The sequence below is a fragment of the Phodopus roborovskii genome, unplaced genomic scaffold, assembly GCF_943737965.1.
Source record: "Phodopus roborovskii unplaced genomic scaffold, PHOROB, whole genome shotgun sequence".
Lineage (NCBI taxonomy): Eukaryota > Metazoa > Chordata > Mammalia > Rodentia > Cricetidae > Phodopus > Phodopus roborovskii.
In genome coordinates, this window is record NW_026126588.1 from 20,420,767 (window position 1) to 20,441,903 (window position 21,137).

The 21,137-nt window shown below is 47.5% G+C and overlaps 1 protein-coding gene across 1 annotated transcript in view; it reads right to left on the minus strand.

Annotated features, from left to right (window-relative positions):
- Positions 1 to 5,310, minus strand: part of Mgat4a (alpha-1,3-mannosyl-glycoprotein 4-beta-N-acetylglucosaminyltransferase A) — a 77,966-nt gene extending 72,656 nt beyond the window's left edge. The window contains exons 1-2 of the mRNA XM_051204566.1: positions 5,233 to 5,310; positions 520 to 855 (exon numbers count right to left, since the gene is read on the minus strand). Of these exons, the coding sequence (XP_051060523.1) occupies positions 520 to 613 (94 nt within the window). The 5' untranslated portion in view covers positions 614 to 855; positions 5,233 to 5,310. The remainder of the gene's footprint in view (positions 1 to 519; positions 856 to 5,232) is intronic.
- Positions 5,311 to 21,137: the final 15,827 nt, after the last annotated feature.

The following is a 21,137-nucleotide window of genomic DNA, read 5'->3' on the forward strand; positions in this document are numbered from 1 at the left end:
CAATTGCTACCTGTTGACATACTGCTAAACAGACAGATAACAGTTCTAGAGTCAAAACACAATTGTAATCTATGAAACTCTTAATATTCCAGTCACAATTTCTCCTTATTGCCTTCTTAAATACATTTGCCAGAGGAGCAATCTGCCAAGGCATGCAGTTTAAATCATTAACTACACGGCCCCAACTCAGGATCTGAACCAGTACCAGTACAAACATACTGATCATGCCCATATAAGTGTTTTATACAAAGCCAACACACCAAAGTGTATTACACATTTGCGACGACTTGTTATTCAACGTGGCTTTCCAAAGTATGATTTTAAGACAGCAAAAACAAACAGATAGGAATTAGGAAGTCCGCACTCTGTCCAAGGACAGTTTCATTTCTATATATCAAAACAAGCCACCAGAAGAAACACGCAGGCTTCACCATCTCGCCAAAGCATTCCACTCCGCTCACCGTTTTGGCACAGAGCACGCGCTGTCACCCACCACCACTCCAGGGACCTCCTCCTTACCTTTCCCATTTTGCCAGGTGGTATACCAGGACAGAGTAAGGAACGAGGTGACAAACGCTAACACAGTGGCTACAGTTCCATTTCGGAGCCTCATCTCATTTCAACATCACACTGGTTCAGACGTTGGGGACGACAAGCAAGACCAGTCTCTCTCTTCAGCCACAGGTCAGCAGAATCCAGAATGCCTGGCTCTAGTCCAAAAACAGTGATTGATGAGCAAGGTTCCTTTCAGATGCCAGGCAGAAGGTGTCGGGCATCGAGCAGCGCAGGGGGCTCTGCTAGTCCAGGTTGTCTTTGCAGGGTTCACGGGCTGAGGGTGCCTTCCTTTTCTTCTTCCTGTCAGGCAGAGAAGAGAAAGGAAAACTTGCTAAGTAATGCCAAGCGGAGGTTTCTTCGTGTATTACTCAGCATTAGAAGCAGACTTTTGTCAAGGCTGAACTATATCTGTGCAGACCACCCCCATATAAAAACTATTCACTCCTTATAGCAGAAAGGTGAGGGTCCTTTCCCTGCAAGGAGAAAAGCTTCAAACTGGTTGGTTCTGTCTGTGGGAAAGACAAAACATTATGGTTGCTCATTTAAAGGGAGAAGCTGTAGGATTCACAGATTCCCAAAGAGCCCTCTTAACAACTGAGCCTTGACTTTCACACACCCCAGTTATTATCCTGATGCATAACCAACAAGCAATGATTAAAAAATAAAAACAGAAGAATTTGACTATAATGCTTTGAACAGTCAAAATACATGAATCCCAGATCCAGCTCTGACATTACTTACATACGCCGAGCCCCATCCCCTACCCTCCTACTCCCCTCCCACCCCCAACCCCGTGCATGCAGTGTGATTCTTTTCATCCGTGAAATAAAGCACCTGGTCCCCATATTATCATAAATCACGAGAAGTTTATAGTTATCGATGCTATTTATCCTCATCTTTTTTTTTGGGGGGGGGGTGCGAGGTATTGAGACAGGGTTCCTCTATGTAACAACTCTGGCTGCCCTGGAACTCACTCTGTAGACCAGCTGGCCTCGAACTCAGATCCATCTGTCTCTGCCTCCCGAGTCCATGTCCGTAAGTTTTATAGAGAGAGCTGGAAATACTTGCGCACTCTGAAGAGCCCACACTCTCAGAAACAGCCTAACCCATCACTTCCCTCTCACTCGGACACGGGAAAGATCACAACTTGCCTGACTAAACTTCTCAAGAACTGAAAAAGAAATGAGGTTGTTAAACACACTTAAGCATAATGCCCAGCACAAGATAGGCTTTCAATAAATATCCACGGTAGCAAAAAGAAAGACAAACCCAACACATGCAGTCAGCCACTGCGCTGTCCACTCCACGCATAACTGGCCTCATCCCCTAGGGGCATGTCAAGCCATCTGAGACGTGCATTGATTTCTAGTGGCATCAATGGGGTAGCACCACAAGATGTTCTTGGTGATAAATGAGCCTCCAGTGGGGCGAGTTAATGCACCTCCAAAAACAACTAAGGAACCCAAGGGACAAATCTCTCGGTGGAAGAGCTCGCCTGACTAAAACAGCCGGCTTGCAGGGGATTCACAAACTACCACCTCAGCTATTTCTCAGCACAGCGAATCACTGAAATCTCTACTAGCTAAGAAAGACCACAGGGATAAATGACAAAGAATGATGGTGATGATAGCCACTGTGATTTACTGGCTTCTTCCTTCGTTCTGGGCCCTTTGCAGGGCTCAGAACCTCCACTACCTCCTTACAGGGCAAGCAGTACAAACCCTATTTTACACGCAGGGAAATAAACCTGACGAGAAACCCCGTTCTTTTTTGTTGTTGTTTTTTGAGACAGGGTTTCTCTGGCTGTCCTGGGCTGGAACTCACTCTGTAGACCAGCCTGGCCTTGAACTCACAGAGATCTGCCCCGAGTGCTGGGATTCAAGTCATGTATCACAAGTTATCTGCCATTTTTTGTCCTACAGATCGACTGTTTACACCACAGCAGGGCAGATAGGTTCAGGGTCTGTACAAATGAAACTGAAGAGCTTTTCTGAGTGTTAGCTCAACAGAAAACACAGATTTTTTTAAAAAATGTTTTCTAGTCTATAAGGAACACAAGTCTGTTATGGTATAAATCGCAAAAAACGCACAGAAAATTTCACAGTACAAACACACAACTCTATAAACAAATTTCCCACTTCCTGTAGCCTTTGGCTAATCCCTTATTCCTGAGTCCCCAAGAGGGCTGTTAGTCTCTCTGGCCAGTAGCTCTAATTTCCATGTAACATTCTAGAAGTACAGCATTCCATTGCAATGCCTCTTGTTATTACCTGAGCTCAATTGTTCCAAAGAGGTTCTCCAAGTTACCCTTACAAAGGCCAAACTTACTAATTTCCCACGGTTAACCTAACTTTATCACAACCATATCCATGTTGACTGCTTACAATCAAAATCCTCACAGGGGAAAAAAAAAATATCCAATAATTTTAAATTCCACAAAGTCTCTAATCTAGTAACTCAATAAAGCACTCAGTAATGAATGACTTTTGATTTTAAAAACTGGGGCAGTATCTCAGTAAAGTGTGTAATTTGTAATTTGAAGCCTGGTATGACATTATACAAACAAGTTTTTCACTTTCTGTTCATATTTTGCTTCAGAAAGGATTTTGTTCTAGAGGGGAAAAGCTCATAATTAGAATACGTACCCACTTGACATGAATCAGGAGGCAGAAACAAGCAAACTCACATCTAAACTACTAGTTTAAAAGTTTTTATTAAGCCAGGTGGTGGTGGCACTCAAGAGGCAGAGAGAGGCCGCTCCCTGAGTTCAAGGCCAGCCTGGTCTACAGAGTGGGTTCCAAGACAGCCAAGGCTACACAGGAAAACCCTGTCTTAAAACACTCCCTACCTCAAAAAAAAAAAAAAAAAAAAAAAAAAAAAAAAAGTTTTTATTAAACACAAATGAAACCTATATAAATGTATAAATGCATGGAGACAAAATGAATTCTGGAACCAAAGTATACTACGCCCACAATACCTAAAAAGCACATGAGGTATTACATACCGGACCTAAGAAGTTAGTAACTTTTGTTGAGAGAAGATATTTAGAATGAATTCTAGTAATAGTTCTGACATCTCACAAGAAAAAAAAAAGGGAGGTTCCACTCCACAGGAATGCAGCTATACATTTAAAACCAGGGTTTCCAAACTAAGCTTCACCGTGAAGTGAAGGAAACATCCAGAGCGGAGTGAGCACGCAGAACAAACCACGTGCCCTTAAAACACCCCCGGCAGCTGCCAGGCTGGCACACTGCACACAGGTGACTACATTTTTATCAGCAGCCACATATGTGAACACTTAAGTACCGACCTTACCTTAAGACTGCCCCAGGCTATCACTTAACACCGCCCCATCTTTGAACAAAAAGGTAATGGCTACGTTACCACTAGCCATTCCTTCACATTCCCAAGCTTTCGGCTCCAGACCTCACAATGAGAAATCTGTTTTGTTAACAGATTTAACAATCTTGCATCCCCCTCCCCCAAAAAAATACAAGAATTAAGTTTTTAAAGTGTTCTCTGAAATATCCCATATGTTCCACGGCTGGGAACACTTTGCTTAACATTTGGCATATTCCTTAATCAGCAACACAGGCAAAACAGAGGTGCCTGAAAGAATAAAAAGGCACAGCTCATGACATCCCGGATCAATGAACGCTATGACGTAAACCTGCACAACTTTATCTACCACAATTATGAAAAACTCATGCCTTTTCCACTTACAGTGCATAAAGATTTCTTTTATACAACTTACATAATCCCATCGTCCAGCATATCTTAGAATTTACACCGAGGGATTGAAGGAACCTCTGTCACCATAACCTGTTAGTAAAAACTATTCTTTAAGCATTCGGAAGAGAAAGGAGCCCGAACCACAAAGCGCATATGTAACTTGATTCTAAATTTAGATTTTTGCATTCAAGTGAACAACTGTGTCATTCCCTATGTCTTATCAAATAATTTGCCGGGCAGCAAAAGCACAACAGCAAAATAGATGTCAGGCACGAAGAAGGTAACAGTATCTGCTGCTATTTACGAATTCCGAATGTAAGCCATGAACGCGCTCCTGGGATCGCAGGGCTTGGGGAAATAAAAGCGGGCGCGGGAAGCGTACGGCTGCCATCACTTAACGCCATGCCTTCCAGACACCACCTGGCACCTGGAGAGACCCGAGACCCCACCTGGGGCCGCGCGCCGGCGAGAGGGTCCCACTCGCCGCTTCCTGGCGATGGAGGAAACCCAGGCCCGGGCGGAGGCGGGGGCTGGTGGCTTCCCTGGTACCTCGGGCACCTCTCAGTCCCCCTCCAGCAAGCGGCCCCCGCCCTACCTGCCCCGAGGCAGCGCCACCACCAGCCCTCCAGCCGCGGGGTCCTGCCCGCAACTCTTGTCCCCGCTGCACGCACACACTCCATTGCACTTTCCCACCCCGAAGTCCCGGAGCCCCGGGGCCGCACGAGGCTCCAGGCCGGCCACCCGGAGGGAGAGCGGAACCGAGGGGCTGCGGCGGCGGCGACGATGCACCGAGGGCGCCCGGCCCGCGCCCCGTTCCGAGGCCCGGAGCGCGCGACCAAACGCCGGCCTGGGGACGCACCGGCTCCGCTGCCCGCAGGTGGGTCCTCCGAGGACCCCGCGGCTCCCAGCCTGTCTGCCCCCAACCCTGAGCCCCGAGATCCTCACCTGCCGCGGGCCAGGGCGCTTCTGCCGCGGCCGCCGGCGACGCTGCTGGAGCCGCCTCCGCCGCCGCCGCCGCCGCCGGCCGCGCGCCCCGCCCTCCCCAGGGCCCGCCCCCGCCAGTGCCCGCCCCAGTCCCCACCAGCCATTGGCTGCCACCGCCCCAAGCGGCCCGCCGCCGCTGCCAGTGGCCGGCCCGCCTGTCACTTAGCGGCGCAATCGAGCAGGCTATATATTTCTCCCCAGCCCTTTTTTTTCCCCTGCATCAGTGTCGCGGCCCGGGCTGGGGTGCAGCCGCCACATCTGGCTTACACCTTATGGCGAGAGCGCATGCAGCTCCGGTAGCCAACAAAGGCCCCAGTGAGCCCTCGGCCTGCAACCTGGCCGCCGTGGCCTTTCCTCCTAGCTCTGGTTCCATCTCCTGGCGGTCCAGAAGCGGTGACAAGTCCTGGCTCTAATCCAAGCACAGCTTCCAAGGCCCGCCGTTCCAAGCATCTCACTGCCAGCCCCAGAGAAGAACATCGTTATCCCAAATTCCCAGGAGGAGGCAGAGATGCGGAGAGGACCGACTGCAGCAACTAGAAGCAAGAACTATGACAAGGATTTAAATGCACTCTATTCAGCGCTAATGTCCCTGGTTTTTCCACTGTAACGGTGCCTTCCCCTCTCTCATTATCACCATTTCTTAAACTTTAAGGTTCGATTCCAACCCAAACAGATGAAAATCTATAGGAAGCATGAGTGAGCAGTCTGCCAGTTTGGGGCCGCTAATAATTAACTACCCATGTGCACACTCCCTTCTAGATATTTGCCCTATAGGAAGCTAGGTAGATGTTAAGATCTTTAATGCATCTTATATGTCAATCCCCATTTCTCATGTATGAACTCAAAGGTTAAAGCATTTACCCAGGGTTACACAGCTAATAACATAAAGAATGTGTTATCCTCACTGTCACTATAATCCTCCCAACCACCCGGCAAAGAATTACAAGAAATTGGCCCTGGCGATGGTGGCGCATGCCTTTAATCCTGGTACTTGGGAGGCAGAGGCAGGCGGAGTTCTGTGAGTCTGAGGCCAGTCTGATCTAAAGAGCGAGTTCCAGGACAGACTCCAAAGCAATACGGAGAAACCCTGTCTCGAAAAAAAAAAAAAAAAAAAAAAAAAAAAAAAAAAAAAAAGATTTACAAGAAAATCAAAGGCCCACAGAACAAGGAGACAGCCTTGTTCCTGCCAAACTCCAGGACAATAGATTCTTTGTCCGGGGTAGGTTCAAGACAGGGTTTCTCTGTGTAGCTTTGGAGCCTGTCCTGGAACTTGATTTGTTAGAGCAGGCTGGTCTCGAACTCACAGAGATCCACCTGCCTCTGCCTCGAGAGTGCTGAGATTAAAAGTGTGCACCACCACTGGCCAGAAATAAATAGGTTCTTATCAGAAGTCAGAAATTCAAAAGTGAGGGACCATAGCTTTTACAGTTTCTCATCAACTCTCCTGTAATGAGATTTGTCTCCATCATTCATGAACTGTTTCAAAAGTCAAAACTCAGGCTGCAAACCAGTTTAGAGGAAGTACACAGCATCACTGTGGACACAGCTGCCATGAGGCAGATGATACCCAATGGCAACTTTGCTTTCTATTTGGGGGAAAAGGGATCTAAATTCTCTGTATGCTGTGGCAGAAACATTGACCAGTAGCAACCCACCAGTAAACCTCATAGCAGATACAAGGTATGGGTTGGAGCCCATACCAGGCGCAACGTTTGAACCACGGCTGGGTTGAATTAGTGAAATTGTCCTGTAAGCATGGACACCCCAGGTTCTGCGATCCAGCGCTCTTCACTGCTTTATGCAGAGGGCAAAAACTGTTGCCATTTGCCGAGAAAGAAACATTCTTCAGGCAGTGGGGTTTTTGTTTGTTTGGTTGGTTGGTTTGGTTTGTTTTGGTTTGGTTTTTGGTTTTTGTGTGTTGGGGGGGGTCATCTAAAAGACTGAGCAACACAACCAGCCCTTCTCCTGATATCCCTGTTTTATGTATAAAGACAGTTAAGAATTTGGCAGATAAGAATAACTTCCCCCTGCCATGGCCCCGTAATACAGCTCCTCATGCTGTGGTGACCCCAACCATAAAGTTATTTGCATTGCTGCTTCATAGCTGTAGTTTTGCTATTGTTATGAATCTTAATGTGAACATCTGGTTTTCCAATGGTCTTAGGCAACCTCTGTGAAGAGGTCATTTGACTTCCAAAGGGGTTGAGACCCGAAGGTTGAGAACTACGGCTGGAGTCTGTTCTAGAAGAGGCTGCTGCCCCAGAGCAGTTCTTCACACAAACAGTCACTCTCCCACCAGCCAGCCCCACCCTCACACCCCACCCCACCCTCACACCCCGCACCCGCCCCCCACCCCAGCACCTACCATTACAGAGGCAGCTGGTGCATCCCCCCCTGAGTCTTACAGATTATCAAGGGACTTGGATAAGTAACTAAACTCTAGGCGAAGCATGAGCTGGGCAGTGATAGCAGGAGACCATTATCAGATTCTTGGGGCAGGGAAGGCTTCCTGGAAGTGACATTCAACACACAGGAAACGAATCTTTCCCTTTTATCTCTTTGATGGTGAGCGAGGCCCTTCATGTTCTAATCAGTTTCCAAGAAATCAAGCACAAGATTGCCAGGGTTTGGGTTTTTCCCGGTGTTATCAATCAGTCTCCTGCAGTTTGCACATGGTTATGAAGGGGACCCTGGCGTCCTGAGATGGATGTGCTCTCAGTATATGGGCTTCAGGAGGAGTCACACCTGAGATCCCCCTGGCCTCTCCAAGTGCTGTATGTAGGGATGCCTTGTTCTAATTGGGAGACAGTGGATGCTTCTTTCCTCTCTTATGAGCTACGGCTCTATATGGGGTCAATAACTGAATATTGGAACTGTGAAAACTCTGCTAATACTAAGAGGATTTTGCACACACGGAGGGCAAACATTAATTCAAAATCAAACCCGTGGTGAGCCTGAAGTGTTTGTGACAGCGCCTGCCGATATTACAGGTGGGACTTTGCTGCAACCTTGCTTCTGAACACACAGCCCCTGCACTTTGCCCTTGGACTAGTATCAGCGCCACAATGCCTGTAACACCTCAGTTCAGACATGAGGCTACCGGATGCTATCTTTGGTCCTGTATATACAAGGCTGTGGGCTTTAATTATGGGAAACAACGGCATTTAGTATTTTCCTACTGCTGGTGCGAAGCATGTAAATATTGAATTAGTTTGTCTTTGCCTTTAAAACTTGCTGCTTGAGCCAATCATGGTGGCCTTTAAACCCAACACTTAGGAGGCAGAGGCAGGCAGATATCTTTGAGTTCAAGGCCATCCTGGTCTACACAGTGAGTTCCAAGCCAGCCCTGCTGTCTCAAGAACAACGACAAAAATTTGCTACTTAAGTCACTGACTTAAATTTCATTGAAAAAAAAAATCATTAGATGAATTTTGGCTGGAGATTAGGAAAGAATTTCCAGCAATTTCTGAAATGGCCCTAAACTTCCTTATGCCATTTTGTACTATGTGTTTACGCAAACCAATGTTCTCAACATTACTGATTATAAAATCAAAATATAAATCAACTGTGAAACACATTGAAGTTGTTCCATATCCTCGTGCAGCATCAAATAATTCAGCCAAGACTTAATTCTTTATGTGAAAATAAACAAGCACATCCATTTCATTAGTATGCAACTTGGCTTTTGTCTTTAGTTAACGTTGAAAATGTATGTATGGCAAAGAATTGTTTTAAAATAAATTTCTTTGTAACTTTTTGTCAGTAGATGTTTGGCTTATATATGTATTCCACATACATATATACACAGTGTCGTGTAAAAAAAAACTGGAAAATTTTAAGAAGCCATAATTCAGTGGACATGGGACCAGCTGGGACATAAGAGTCTATTAACCCAGCTGGACTGAATGGCGAAGGCCTGTAATCCTAGATACCCAAGAAGCTGAAGCAGAAGGACCACAAGTTCAAGGCCTGCCTGGGCTACACAGTGAGTTCAAGACTAGCCTGAGAGACCTAGCAAGACTCAGTGGAGAGTACTTGCCTAGAATGAGAGCGACCCAGGTTCGAACCCCATACTTTGCTCTATATGCCTAGGGGTGGCACTACTCTGAACCCTTCGCCTCAACCTTTAATCAGGACAATGCACCACAGGCTTCCCTATCGTCCAGTCCACTAGTCTTCTTTCCAGGTAACTCTAACTTGTGTCAAGTTAACACAAAAACCAACCAGGGCAACATTTAACATTCAATGTCCACATTAAGCTCCATCCAAATGAAAGGCCACAGGAAGCTAAGTTGTTCCTGCTTTTAATTTTTACCCTCCCTGCCCCACATTGCCCACCAATGAGCCCTTTCAAAAGCCCTTCGGTTCCCATTAGCTGAGGCGTATTGTCCAGACAGCAGCCAGGCCGTGTGGCTCCCTCACAGCATTCGAAGACAGAGCCACACTTAAGTGCTGTAACCACGGCTGTTTGCATAATGTGTACAAACGATGCTAACCATTGTCAAGAAACCTCTACAGAGAGGATCCTATCTCGCGGGGAGTAGGGTGCCTCCCATACTTTCTTTAGGACAGCACAGCTATGCTTGTGGGAGCCAAAGACTCTGCCAAGACGGTTTCAGGGGCTCCGAGGGACTGTGCTTCTCTAAGTGACTTAGCCACCCCATCAAGGCCCACTGGCTTGTTTTTATGGTACTCGATGTGTATCCAGAAGGCATGGCGGGCGCGACTTGAATATGAGAGAAATACAGTGATGCTGTATTTCTCTTGGTTCCTTTCTGAGTTTGGCACTTGTCACGCATCTGAAATCTACCCGTGCATACAACCAATCTGAGCAATTCAGCCCTTCTACTCTGCCATACATTTCAAACAAGCTCGAAACCCTCATTCACATAATAACACCCAGGGCTGTGGCTGTCAGTAATGGATACATGGCGATCTGGGCCACTGAATCTCTCCTAACTTTTCATTCATTGCCTGAACATCCTCCAGGAAGAGGAAAGAAGGGGGGGGGGAGGGAGAGAACCAGGAAAAAGAGAGGGAGGAGGAAGGGGCAAGCACAGAAGGGGGTGAAAGGAGGAAGTAAGCAGGGGGAGGGAGGGGAGGGCAGGGAAGAGCAGGGGGAGGGAGGGGAGGGCAGGGAAGAGCAGGGGGAGGGAGGGGAGGGCAGGGAAGAGCAGGGGGAGGGAGGGGAGGGCAGGGAAGAGCAGGGGGAGGGAGGGGAGGGCAGGGAAGAGCAGGGGGAGGGAGGGGAGGGCAGGGAAGAGCAGGGGGAGGGAGGGGAGGGCAGGGAGGGGGCAGGACCGGGAAGAGGAAGGGGAGGGCAGGGAAGAGCAGGGGGAGGGAGGGGAACCCTGAGTGCTGAGCTCACAGCTGTGTGCCTTTTGTAGATAGGAACACACACACACACACACACACACACACACACACGCACACTCCAGCATCATAGACAGATGGTAGGAAGGCAACATGTAAGACTAGATAAATAACCAGCCCAGTATCAGGCTTAAAAAAAAACAAAACCTGTTGCGCACCCTTTCAAGTTAAAGCAAAAGTCCACCCTGCAAACTGATTGACTGCAGAACTGCCTGATTCTCTGACCTTCCAGCTCAGCAGGACTCGCGCAGACTTTAAAAGATGCCTCTATTATCCCCATTGTTCCTAAGTGAGCCCTTGCCTCTCCTGGGACAGCGACCCTAACTGAATCACTAGAACTTCTCTATCAAACCCTTGTCCTACCATCAGATATGTGCAAGACATTAAACAAACAGGCTTGTGATCTGGGCCCTCCAGGTGACCATGGTGTGGTTGGGGGAACCCTAAAACCTCCCACGGCTTGCCTGCCTCGCTAGGGCCTTCTGTATGGGTCCCTCACCCCAGCTTGGTGTCCACCACCCATTGACACTTTTCACACCCTGAGCTTCCAAGCTGGGGTGGAAACTGAACAAGGGACACACAGGAGAGCCTCCTTTCAGCCTTTCAAGGGGTTGAACAACAAGCAGCTCAGCCACCATGATGGACAGAGTGGAAATGTGAGGCGTCACAGCTTACCGAGCTGCCAACCTGCTGCCTGTGTCTTTCAGCTGTCCCCTCTTGGGGGCAGGGTCACCTCATTCAGCAATGCCCACCTTCTAGACACACCTGGGACTTTGCAGATGGTCGTTGGCTGAATTAAAGAGGACCCTGTGTAAGAGGGAAGACTCCGTCGGAACCTTGAAAAAAAAAAACGAAGTAGGATTTGGACGGGGGAAGAAGCTGCTTAGCCTCGGTGCTCCTAGCGCCTGGCCAGGGTAGCCCTGGCTCAGCAGAGGGCATGAACAGAGGCATCATGGGAAACAGGATGCTATGCAAGAGTTTGCCAGGCAGTCTTCAATTAGAGGAGAGGATTGAAAGGATTATAGCCAAAAAAAAAAAAAAAAAAAAACCTCATAAAGACATAAAGAACAAATACATACATACATACACACATGAAGCATGCACTGGATAAAGGAAGCCTCTTGTCATTGATATCAGCTAGAAAACTGCTATAATGATTTTACCTGAATGAAAAAAAAAAATAGACCTTTTTTGACCAAAGCCAACACATGTCCAAATATGTATCTTTCCTGAAGACAGTAAATATTTCTTCATTATTCTGATTTTCTTCTCCTAATCTGACCGAGGTCTACAATTACTATCACAAAACATAAGATCAGATAAAACAGAAGACAGGCTTGCCTTTACTCGACCAAATGTTCATGCCTTCAAAAGGATAATAATAAAAACATGTCATGTCACTTCACTAGTGAGCGATGGGGAAAACTGAAGATGCCTCTACAAAAGAAACTAGAATTATGCATCTTATGACGAATTTGTTCCAGTCCACAGTTACATGGGAGGATTAGGGAAGCAAAGATAGCATCAGATGTCAATAAAAGTTTAGTCCAAGGAAGCGTCAATAAATCTTCCAAGATAATCTCCTAGTTTTTAGCAAGTTCCCCAAAAGCTTCTGTGGTCATGGGCTTCTTGTGTCATTAACGAATGCTCGGAAGACATGCACACCGCAGGAGTGAGCTGCTCTGGCTCTCCAACGGGACTGGACAGAGAAGCCATGCTCAGGTTCTATCCTGGAGCCCAGAAGTAAGTCCCTCCCAGGTTACAAAGCAGAAGAGCAACTCTGTAAGAGCCACACTCCCCAAGGGATGGGAATTCAGGTCTTGCCTCAGTGGTATTCCCACCCCTTCACCGTGGGGCCTCAGGCTGGTTTCTAACCTTGGGCCGGCCTCCAGCCAGTCCATCCTGATTTCTAGGTTGCCGTCTTTGTCTTTCATCAACTGAACCGTTGCCCCATGCTCTCTTCACAAAGAGCAGGTTGCTCCCCTGGGTTCCCTCTATGTGCCCCTGCCCCTTGTGACCTGAAGGTTTGCTGCTGTTGTTTTCTCACACAAAGCATGCAAATTTATTAAGTGTCAATCAAATTATATCCAGATAGAAAGACAGGTGATCAGAATTCTTTTTTAACCCTGCTTTCTCTGTCACAAAGACAGGCAGACACAGCCTCCTCCCTGTAGGATTGATTGCAAAGGGCCGAGGCCAACAAAACTCATCAAATTCACCTCTGGAGGGAGGCTTTTGAAGTGAGACCTGCCGTCTCCTTCCCTCTCAGAACAGGAACTGGACCACAGGCCTGCAGCGGGCAGAAGCAAGGTGTGGGCCACACAGAAGCCAAGGGCAGAGAAGAAGGGGGGGGGGAGGGAATGGTTGGTACAGGGGGAGAAGCAGGGTCAGAGAAGTCAGCACCCAGGGAGGAGCTGGGCTGCTCCCAGAACTGTTGCTGTGGGCACCAGGAGTGTCTGCTATGGCAGTGGGCTACACCTGGAGAAGGATTTGAACCAGTGCCTGAGGCTGCAGGTCAGGTCGACTCTGAAAGGGCTCCTACTCTTCTAAGCATTTCTCCTGAGAGTCTGTGAAGGGAAGTGCAAACCGGCTGGGAGCTGAGGGAGGCAGTCATTTCTACAGCAGCGCCAGAGAGAGAGAGAGAGAGAGAGAGAGAGAGAGAGAATGTGTGTGTGTGCGAGAGAGAGTGTGTATGTGTGTGTGTATATATATGTATGTGTATGTATCTGTGTGTGTATGTATGTCTGTGTGTGTCTGTGTGTGTGTATGTGCATGTGTGTGTGTGTGTATGTGCATGTGTATGTATGTATGTGTGTGTGAGAGAGTGTGTGTGTATGTGTATGTGTGTATGTCTGTGTGTGTGTGTTTCTGTGTGTGTATATGTGTATGTGTGTGTATGTATGTGTGTGTGTGTGTGTGCATGTGTGTGTATGTGTGTTTCTGTGTGTGTGTATGTGTATGTGTAAGTCTGATAGTTCTGATGACATCACATGCACGCATTCACATGCAAACAGGACATTCTAGAACTGCCAGCTTGCAAGGTTTTCAGATTATCTCTATCCCACCATGTAGCCCAGGCTGACCTAGAACTTGTGATCCTCCTGCCTCGGTCTCCTGAGCGTGGGTTAAAGATGTCTGCCACCATGCTTAGTCGGATGCTATTTCATTTTGAATCTCGAATTTAAGACAATTGAGCGTGGTGGCAAGGAGCAAAAGTGATTGATTAATCAGCCAGCTGTCCTTCAGTCCGTCTTCTAACTGAGGTTTATCAGCATGGAGAATCTAACCCTGCCACACAGAGGACCAAAATGACCTAGTTCTGATCACAGTCGTCATAATACTGCCGTTCCAGACATCCAGACATGCGATCGGTTCCCATGATAAACCGCTTTCCTTTCAGCATTCACTAGACCCACAAGTAAGATAGTGGTTTGGGGTTTTTTTGTTTTTATCACGTTTACAATTTGCTGACCTGAATCCTATCTCATTCACCAGAGTGACACTGTCAAGGCTGCTGTTCTGAAAAGTGAGGAACTGACTCTGAAACTTTTAGAAGAAAGTGGACTTGGCACCATAGCCTTATGAGGAGAAAATAGAAAATTACTCAACACTAATAGAAAGAAAAATTAGAATTATATTGGAAAAGTGCCCCCAAAGAATTTGCCTCACATGAGAACTGTGTTCTTATTAGAAAAATCTGCAGGATGCAGGGCTCCAACCACCCAGTGGGTTTTATGTTTTGTTTCACTACACCAGGCTTGGGAGATGGTTCAGTGGATAAAGTGCTCGCCATGCAAGTATAAGGACCTGAGTTCAAATCCCCAGGACTCAGACAGAAGCCAGGTACAGTCACACATACCTATAACCCTAATCCCAGGCTTCCTACAGAGTCTCTCCAGAACTCACAGATGAGCTAGCTTGGTGTCTGCACCACCAATAACAGGCCCTGTCTCAAGATGGAAGGGGACGACTGGCACCAGAGGCCATCTTGCTGTGATACTCACACGAATGTGTTTACACACACACACACACAGGAAAAAGTACCAAAAAAAAAAAAAAAAAAAGAAGAAGAAGAAGAAGAAGAAGAAGAAAAGAAAAGGAAGGAAGGAAGGAAGGAGGAAGGAAAGGTACATGGTAGCAAAAATTACAATCCCAGGAATGAGAAGGCAGACACTGGCAGCTCCCTAAGGCTTGCAAGTCAAGCAATGTGCCTAGGGCACTACTCAGTGAACTCCAGACCAGTGCGAGCCTATCTCAACAAAACAAAGCACCAGCAAAAGCCATCCCATTGCAGGGAAGGTGCTGACTGAAACAGACGCCGAGGCCTCCTCTCTGCTAAAAGCATCTTACAGCAAAGGCCTGTGGCTCCTTCATCTTCCAGACCCAGGAGGAAAAGCCGTTGTCTTGGCCTCTGCTGTGAACAAATATTTAGGAACTGTCCTCATGGATGCCACCATTACTCTTTGATTATATGGAGTATTCCTTCCTGTTTGACAAATATTTACTGAGCGGCTTCCTTGTCTTTGTACACTCAGCTAATACGGCCCTGCGTTATGCCTGAGATACAGGGTCGGATCAGAAGTGTGGCAGTCATGGAATAGGGCCAGGCCCCTGGGGCCGGGAGCCTGGGGTCTGGGCATGGGGGGAGCGGGAGCCTGGGGTCTGGGCATGGGGGGGGGGCGGGAGCCTGGGGTCTGGGCATGGGGGTGGCGGGAGCCTGGGGTCTGGGCATGGGGGGAGCGGGAGCCTGGGGTCTGGGCATGGGGGGGGGCGGGAGCCTGGGGTCTGGGCATGGGGGGGGCGGGAGCTGGGGTCTGGGCCCCGGGGCTTGCTATTCCCCTTTCTGAAGTGGGTTAGCTGTCATTCCTGACTGAGGAGTTTGGACGTTATTATGCAGATAAGGAGAAGCCACTGAGCTCTTTTGAGAATGATCTGCTCTCCAGAGCTGTTCCTCGGGAGATTCTCCTGGTGACAGCTGTCACATGGGTGGAAGGAGAGGAGGGTGGGTCCTCTGAAAGGGGCCCCCGGATCCTCATGGAGGCTGCTCAGGGGCCAGAGAAGAGAAGGCATGTCGAGCCCGGGGTCAGGCAGATGGCTGCACTCCAGGTGAAAATGGTGAATATGTGAAGGCATTCAGGAGGAAGATGACTTCAGCAGCCCACTCCGGCCAGACTGTTAGGAGACACATCACTGCTGCTGGGAAATGAGCATTAGATCTTAAGAGAAAGGAGGGTGTACAGAGATTAGTGACCGAGGGCGTGGCACCTGCAATCCAGAAGGTACAATCCTCAGAATAGGGAAAACAAAACTAATAATAATAATAAATGTAACAACAAAGAAATAGCTAGTCAAGCAACTCGACAGGAAGATGAGAGAGGAGAGAGATGGAGAAAAACGGAGCTTACCCACTCTCACCCACCGGAGCTAGTTCAGGGGAACTAAAAGCTGCAAGGCCTTTGGGAAGGAGCAGGGTACACGGAGGCGTCCCCTTCCATCTCCTCCCCCGCATTGTCTGAGCTGTTGGGGGGCAGAGGGAGCCTGGGCTCTACTTTTTCCCGACTGCAGTAATGGCCTTCTAGTTTTCATGTGAAGATAAGAGACAGTTGAGGAGTAAGGAAGGAGGGACAGAGCTGGGCCATGGCTCAGCCCGTCGACTCTTTAACATGCGCCCTGTAAGACAGTAGGGTGGCCCAGGTCTATATCCCAGCACCACAGAGGTGAAGGCAGGAAGACCCAACATTTAAAGTCCTCCTCAGCTGGACACAAGACTAGAGGCCAACCTGGGATGTGTGAGACCCTGTTTCCAGACCAACAACAACAAAAATGTGCCATTTGAAAATCATGGCCTCCCGTAACTGGCTAGGCAGCTCCTTTGGGCTTTCATCTTAGTTCCTCTCGCCACTCCTGACACTGCTGCTATGTTTTTAAGTTCTACATTTAGTGTGTGTGTGTGTGTGTGTGTGTGTGTGTGAGTGTGTGTGTATGTGTTTGCTTGTAGATGTGTATGCATGTATGTGTGCATGTGAGCGTGTGTGTGTGAGTGTGTGTGTGAGTGTTTGTATGTGTGTGTGTGCGTGTGTGCATGTGTGTGTGTATATCTGGGTGAGTGTGTGCTTGTGGGCGAATGGGTGCACTTGTGTGTGCAGGTACGCACACTCACATACGTGTGCATTCATGTGGGGTTAAAGAACAACCCTGGGGTGTCATTATTCCTCAGGCACCTCCACCTTTTGATTGAGACAGGGTCTCTCACTGGCCTGGAATTTCACTAATGAAGGTTACACTGAGAGACACACCAGTTGTTATTTCCCGTCTCACTATCCCTGACTAGGACGGCATGAACCTGCCCCTCTGCCTGGATTATGTGGGTCCCCAGGCCCTCATTTCTGCTGCAAGGGTTTTAAACCAAGTGAGCCATCTCCCTGGAGGATTCGGTGCTGAAACGTGACACGATAGTGCTTTGCAATCAATTAACTGACCTATGCATGAGGAAACAGGCAAAGGAAAGTTGTAGAAGAAATGCTGCCCTGTGGATATCCCTCCACCTACCAGGCAAGTGAGGGTAGGTAAACATCTCCCTGAATCCCACGAAAAGACCCGGCCTATCCCAGGGTGAGCTGTGCAGTGTTCGCCGTGGTCTGTTAAGATTCATCGCTTCTTTTTAATAGCTCAGCGTATGGGCTGCAGCTGGTATATCCTGCAGCTCATCCTGCTGCCGACAGAGATGTAGAAGTGTGAAGACATCAAACATGTGTCTCTTACAAAAACAACTTTCCACGGAAGGCAGGAGGGAGACCCAGCTTACTGTGAAAATGTGAACTCTCCTTAAACGCCCTACACATCAGAAACAAACAAACAAAAGGAAAAGTGTATTTTTTCTAATTATTACCTCTCTCAAAACTATTACAGCCTTTTGGGGGTGGTGTTAAATTTTGCCACCATTTGCATCTGACTCAGTGATGTATTATATTTTGAAGCCTTTCTACTACTTATAAGAAATTAAAAACACTTACCTTCCATATCTAAAATGTGACTGTTCTCTGGCTTGGATTTGAAAGTATGTAGAATGGGCAGCTACCCACATGGGTTTTAATTAGGGACATAAGGGCAACTCCAGGCCAAGGAAATTGAAAAGCTGTTTTAAGAGAATTTCCTGATACTTTATTATTCCTGTGTAGATTTGCTGCCTGATAAAATAATGGATATTACAGCCTCACGTGGAGGTTGATGAAGGCCTGTGTGTGGACACAGACAGATCATCAAAACAGGAGCCAAGTAAAGACAGCAGAGCCTGCCCCAAGTCAGGAGAGCAGGGAATGCTGGGAATTGGGGACAAGCCAATACCCACCCTGTGTGAAGGAGGAGCCACAGCCTCTGCATCAGAGGAAAAAAATGGAAATTTTCACACACATCCCTCCTCCTACCCCTGAGTTAAATCTAGGGCCTTTCTTGGATCTGGGAGGCAGAGCACCACTGAGTTGCCTAGGATGGCTTTGAACTCATAACCCTGTCTCAGTCTTCTACATATCTAAGCTAACAGGCCCAGCCCATTGGGCCAGTCTCGAAATTCTAATTCAAAAGCTACTTTCTCTTACTTTAAAATAGCAGGAGAGCAAGATGGGGTAAATATGATAATCATGGTCCGTGTAAAAGGTTTTGGGAAACCCTCTTGATTATTTCTCTTAATATGAACCAACGTGTTGAGACCTTAGATACTGTTTGCATCACAGACTCTTCATCCGGTATCAGAGTCGCATATGCGCCCATGGCTTATTTCATTAACATGTACATTACATATCACTGCCGTGTATTATATGTTATACTAATCCTATACCACATATTTATAACAGTATGTTCTTTATTAGTAGACCATGTGTGATATGATAGCATGCTAATACACTATATGCTACGTAGGTTAATTACATATCACATATAGCAATTAGGAACTTTTAGAAGGCCAGTTTTCACAGCCGTAAAGTAAACACATCAAAGGCTCTGTTAATCATCCTTCTATCACTATGATAAATACCTGAGGCAAACCGCTTTGCAAAGAAAGCAGTTTTATTTCAGCTCATCGGCTTGGTGCAGGGCCTGGTAAAGGTTATGCACGATAGAAGGACTACACGCATGTTCCCCTACCCTGTCTGTTTGGTGTCGTCCCCTCTCACAGGGACATCGGTCTTAGTTATGAGGACTCTATTCTCAAGACCTAACTTACTATAATTACACCCCCCACCTGTAAACACCAGAGTAGGTGTAACAGCCCTGGCTGTGCCGGAGCGCACCCTGTAAACCAGGCTGACCTCAGACTCACAGAGGTCTGCACGCTGGTGTGTGCCGAGTGCCGCGATTAAAGGTGTGCACAACCATTGCCTGCTCTGCCTGGCTATGAGTAAAAAGGGGAGCAAGCTGGGCGGTGGTGGCGCATAATCCCAGCACTCAGGAGGCAGAGGCAGGCGGATCTCTGAAGTTATAGCACAGTCAGGGCTACACAGAGAAACACTGTCTCCAAAAACAAAACCAAAGAAAGAAGGAAGCCTATCACCCCTCAGCCACTGGCTCCCGGGCCCATTGTTCCCTCTCACACATACCCCTGCCATGATGCCTCACCACCCAGGCTGTAAGCTTAATCGGCCTGTCTTTACATAGTAGCCAGCCCCAGGCATTTTGTTATAGTCACAGAAAAGCAATTGGTAAGACCCAGGCTCCCCATTTGGAGCACAGCATCTATGCTCACTGTGACTGAAGCTCGAATCTCAGGCTCAGCTTTTCTTCACCCTTTCCTTTCCCCGTGCACTGAGCCAGTTGCTAACTGCCAACTTGTTTTTAAGTGTTTGGAGGACATGCATCTCCCTTCCTGTGTCCTGTGTCCTCACAATGACAAAGCCTCATGACCTCAGCCTATGGCTCAGAGGTCAAGAGTGCTTGCTGCTCTCCCAGAGGACCTGAGCTCAGGTCCCCCCAACCCACATCAGGCAGCCCAACAACGGCCTTCAACTGCATGCAGATACCACATGCATGTGCACACACACAGACAACACACACACACACACACACACACACACACACGTGCACAAATGCACATACCCATAAACTTTTTTTAAAGCTTTTTTTGTAACTAGGAAAAGGAAAACTAAAAAATATGATGTGATGTCCACATACCTGCTGCCTACTGATTGAAAATTACTAAAATAAAAATGAACACAAAAGGTTGCTGAGTTTTCCTACTCTATAGTTAGGAGGGTGTGTGACAAGATGAATCTTGCAAAAGGAAATGTAGAATACTTTTAAGACATCTTTGACAACCACCAAATTAGGACAGTGTTGGTGGCAAGAAGAAAGACTCCATTAGAACAAAACTTAGCAAAGAGAAGGTTTGGATTAGAAGCTCTGGAGAAAAGGGAAGGAGATGACCTGCCAGGTTGCTGGAGTAGTTCCTCTCCTCTGGCTTCACTCTTCCAGTTCGGTATGATGGTGGGTTTCCATTCTTTCTCACCGCCAGGTTTGAAGCCCCAGGGGAAGAGGCCAGTTAGGCAAATGAGGATCGTGTTGGCCCAATGGTGAGGCATGGTCAGGATCCGTGAATGGCCAGCAGTTGCACATTCATTGACTATGACTAGGAGGCAGAAGGTCAGAATTCTTGTTCCAGTCAAGACAAAGATGAAATGAACATAGAGGGAGGCAAAGCCAAGGAGCACAGAGCAGAAGATGACAAGATGACTCATTCCTGGGAACTTCAGACACTGTAATGCGTTTCTGTGCGATATGTCATCTAGGGAAGTGTGTCTGAGGACTGGGGCCAGCAGCGTGTCAGCCACAGCCCCTCATCACAATATACTTGGACGTGTACTCAGAAAATACCTGGGTGTCTGAAACAACAGCTGCGTACAATGCTTGAGTCCCAGGATGGGGAGGCAACGTGCACCCAGAATATGAACCGAAAGCATCAACACATAGCTTGCAGGAAACATAATAAAATAACAGTAGATCCTACAGTGTTCTCTAAGCTGGAACTTAAGGCTGCTTGACAAAACGAAGTCCCAAAGTGTAGAACAACAACAGCATAGTCTGATAGCATCTAATACCACGTGCCCTGGTTCTGTTGCTATGATAAAATTATCCCAACAAAACGCAATCTAGGGAGGAAAGGGGTTTATTTTTAACTTAGAATTCCAAGTATTATAGGTGGGAAATCAGGGTAGTTGGAACTGAAAACAGCTAGTCGTATCACACCCACAATCAAGAGCAGAGGGAATGGTGCCACCCATGGTGAGCTGGGACATCCCATATCAATTAACACCCCCACGGACATGCCACAGGCCACTCCAGTATAGACAAACCCTGACTGGACCCTGACCGGAACTCTTTTTCAAGGGGATTTTTAGGTCATGTTAAGTTGAGAATGAAAATTAACCATCATAGCATAGAATATAATTTTTTGAAGCTAGTTCATTTATAGGAGATTGCACAAACAAGGCTGGGTGCAGTGATAC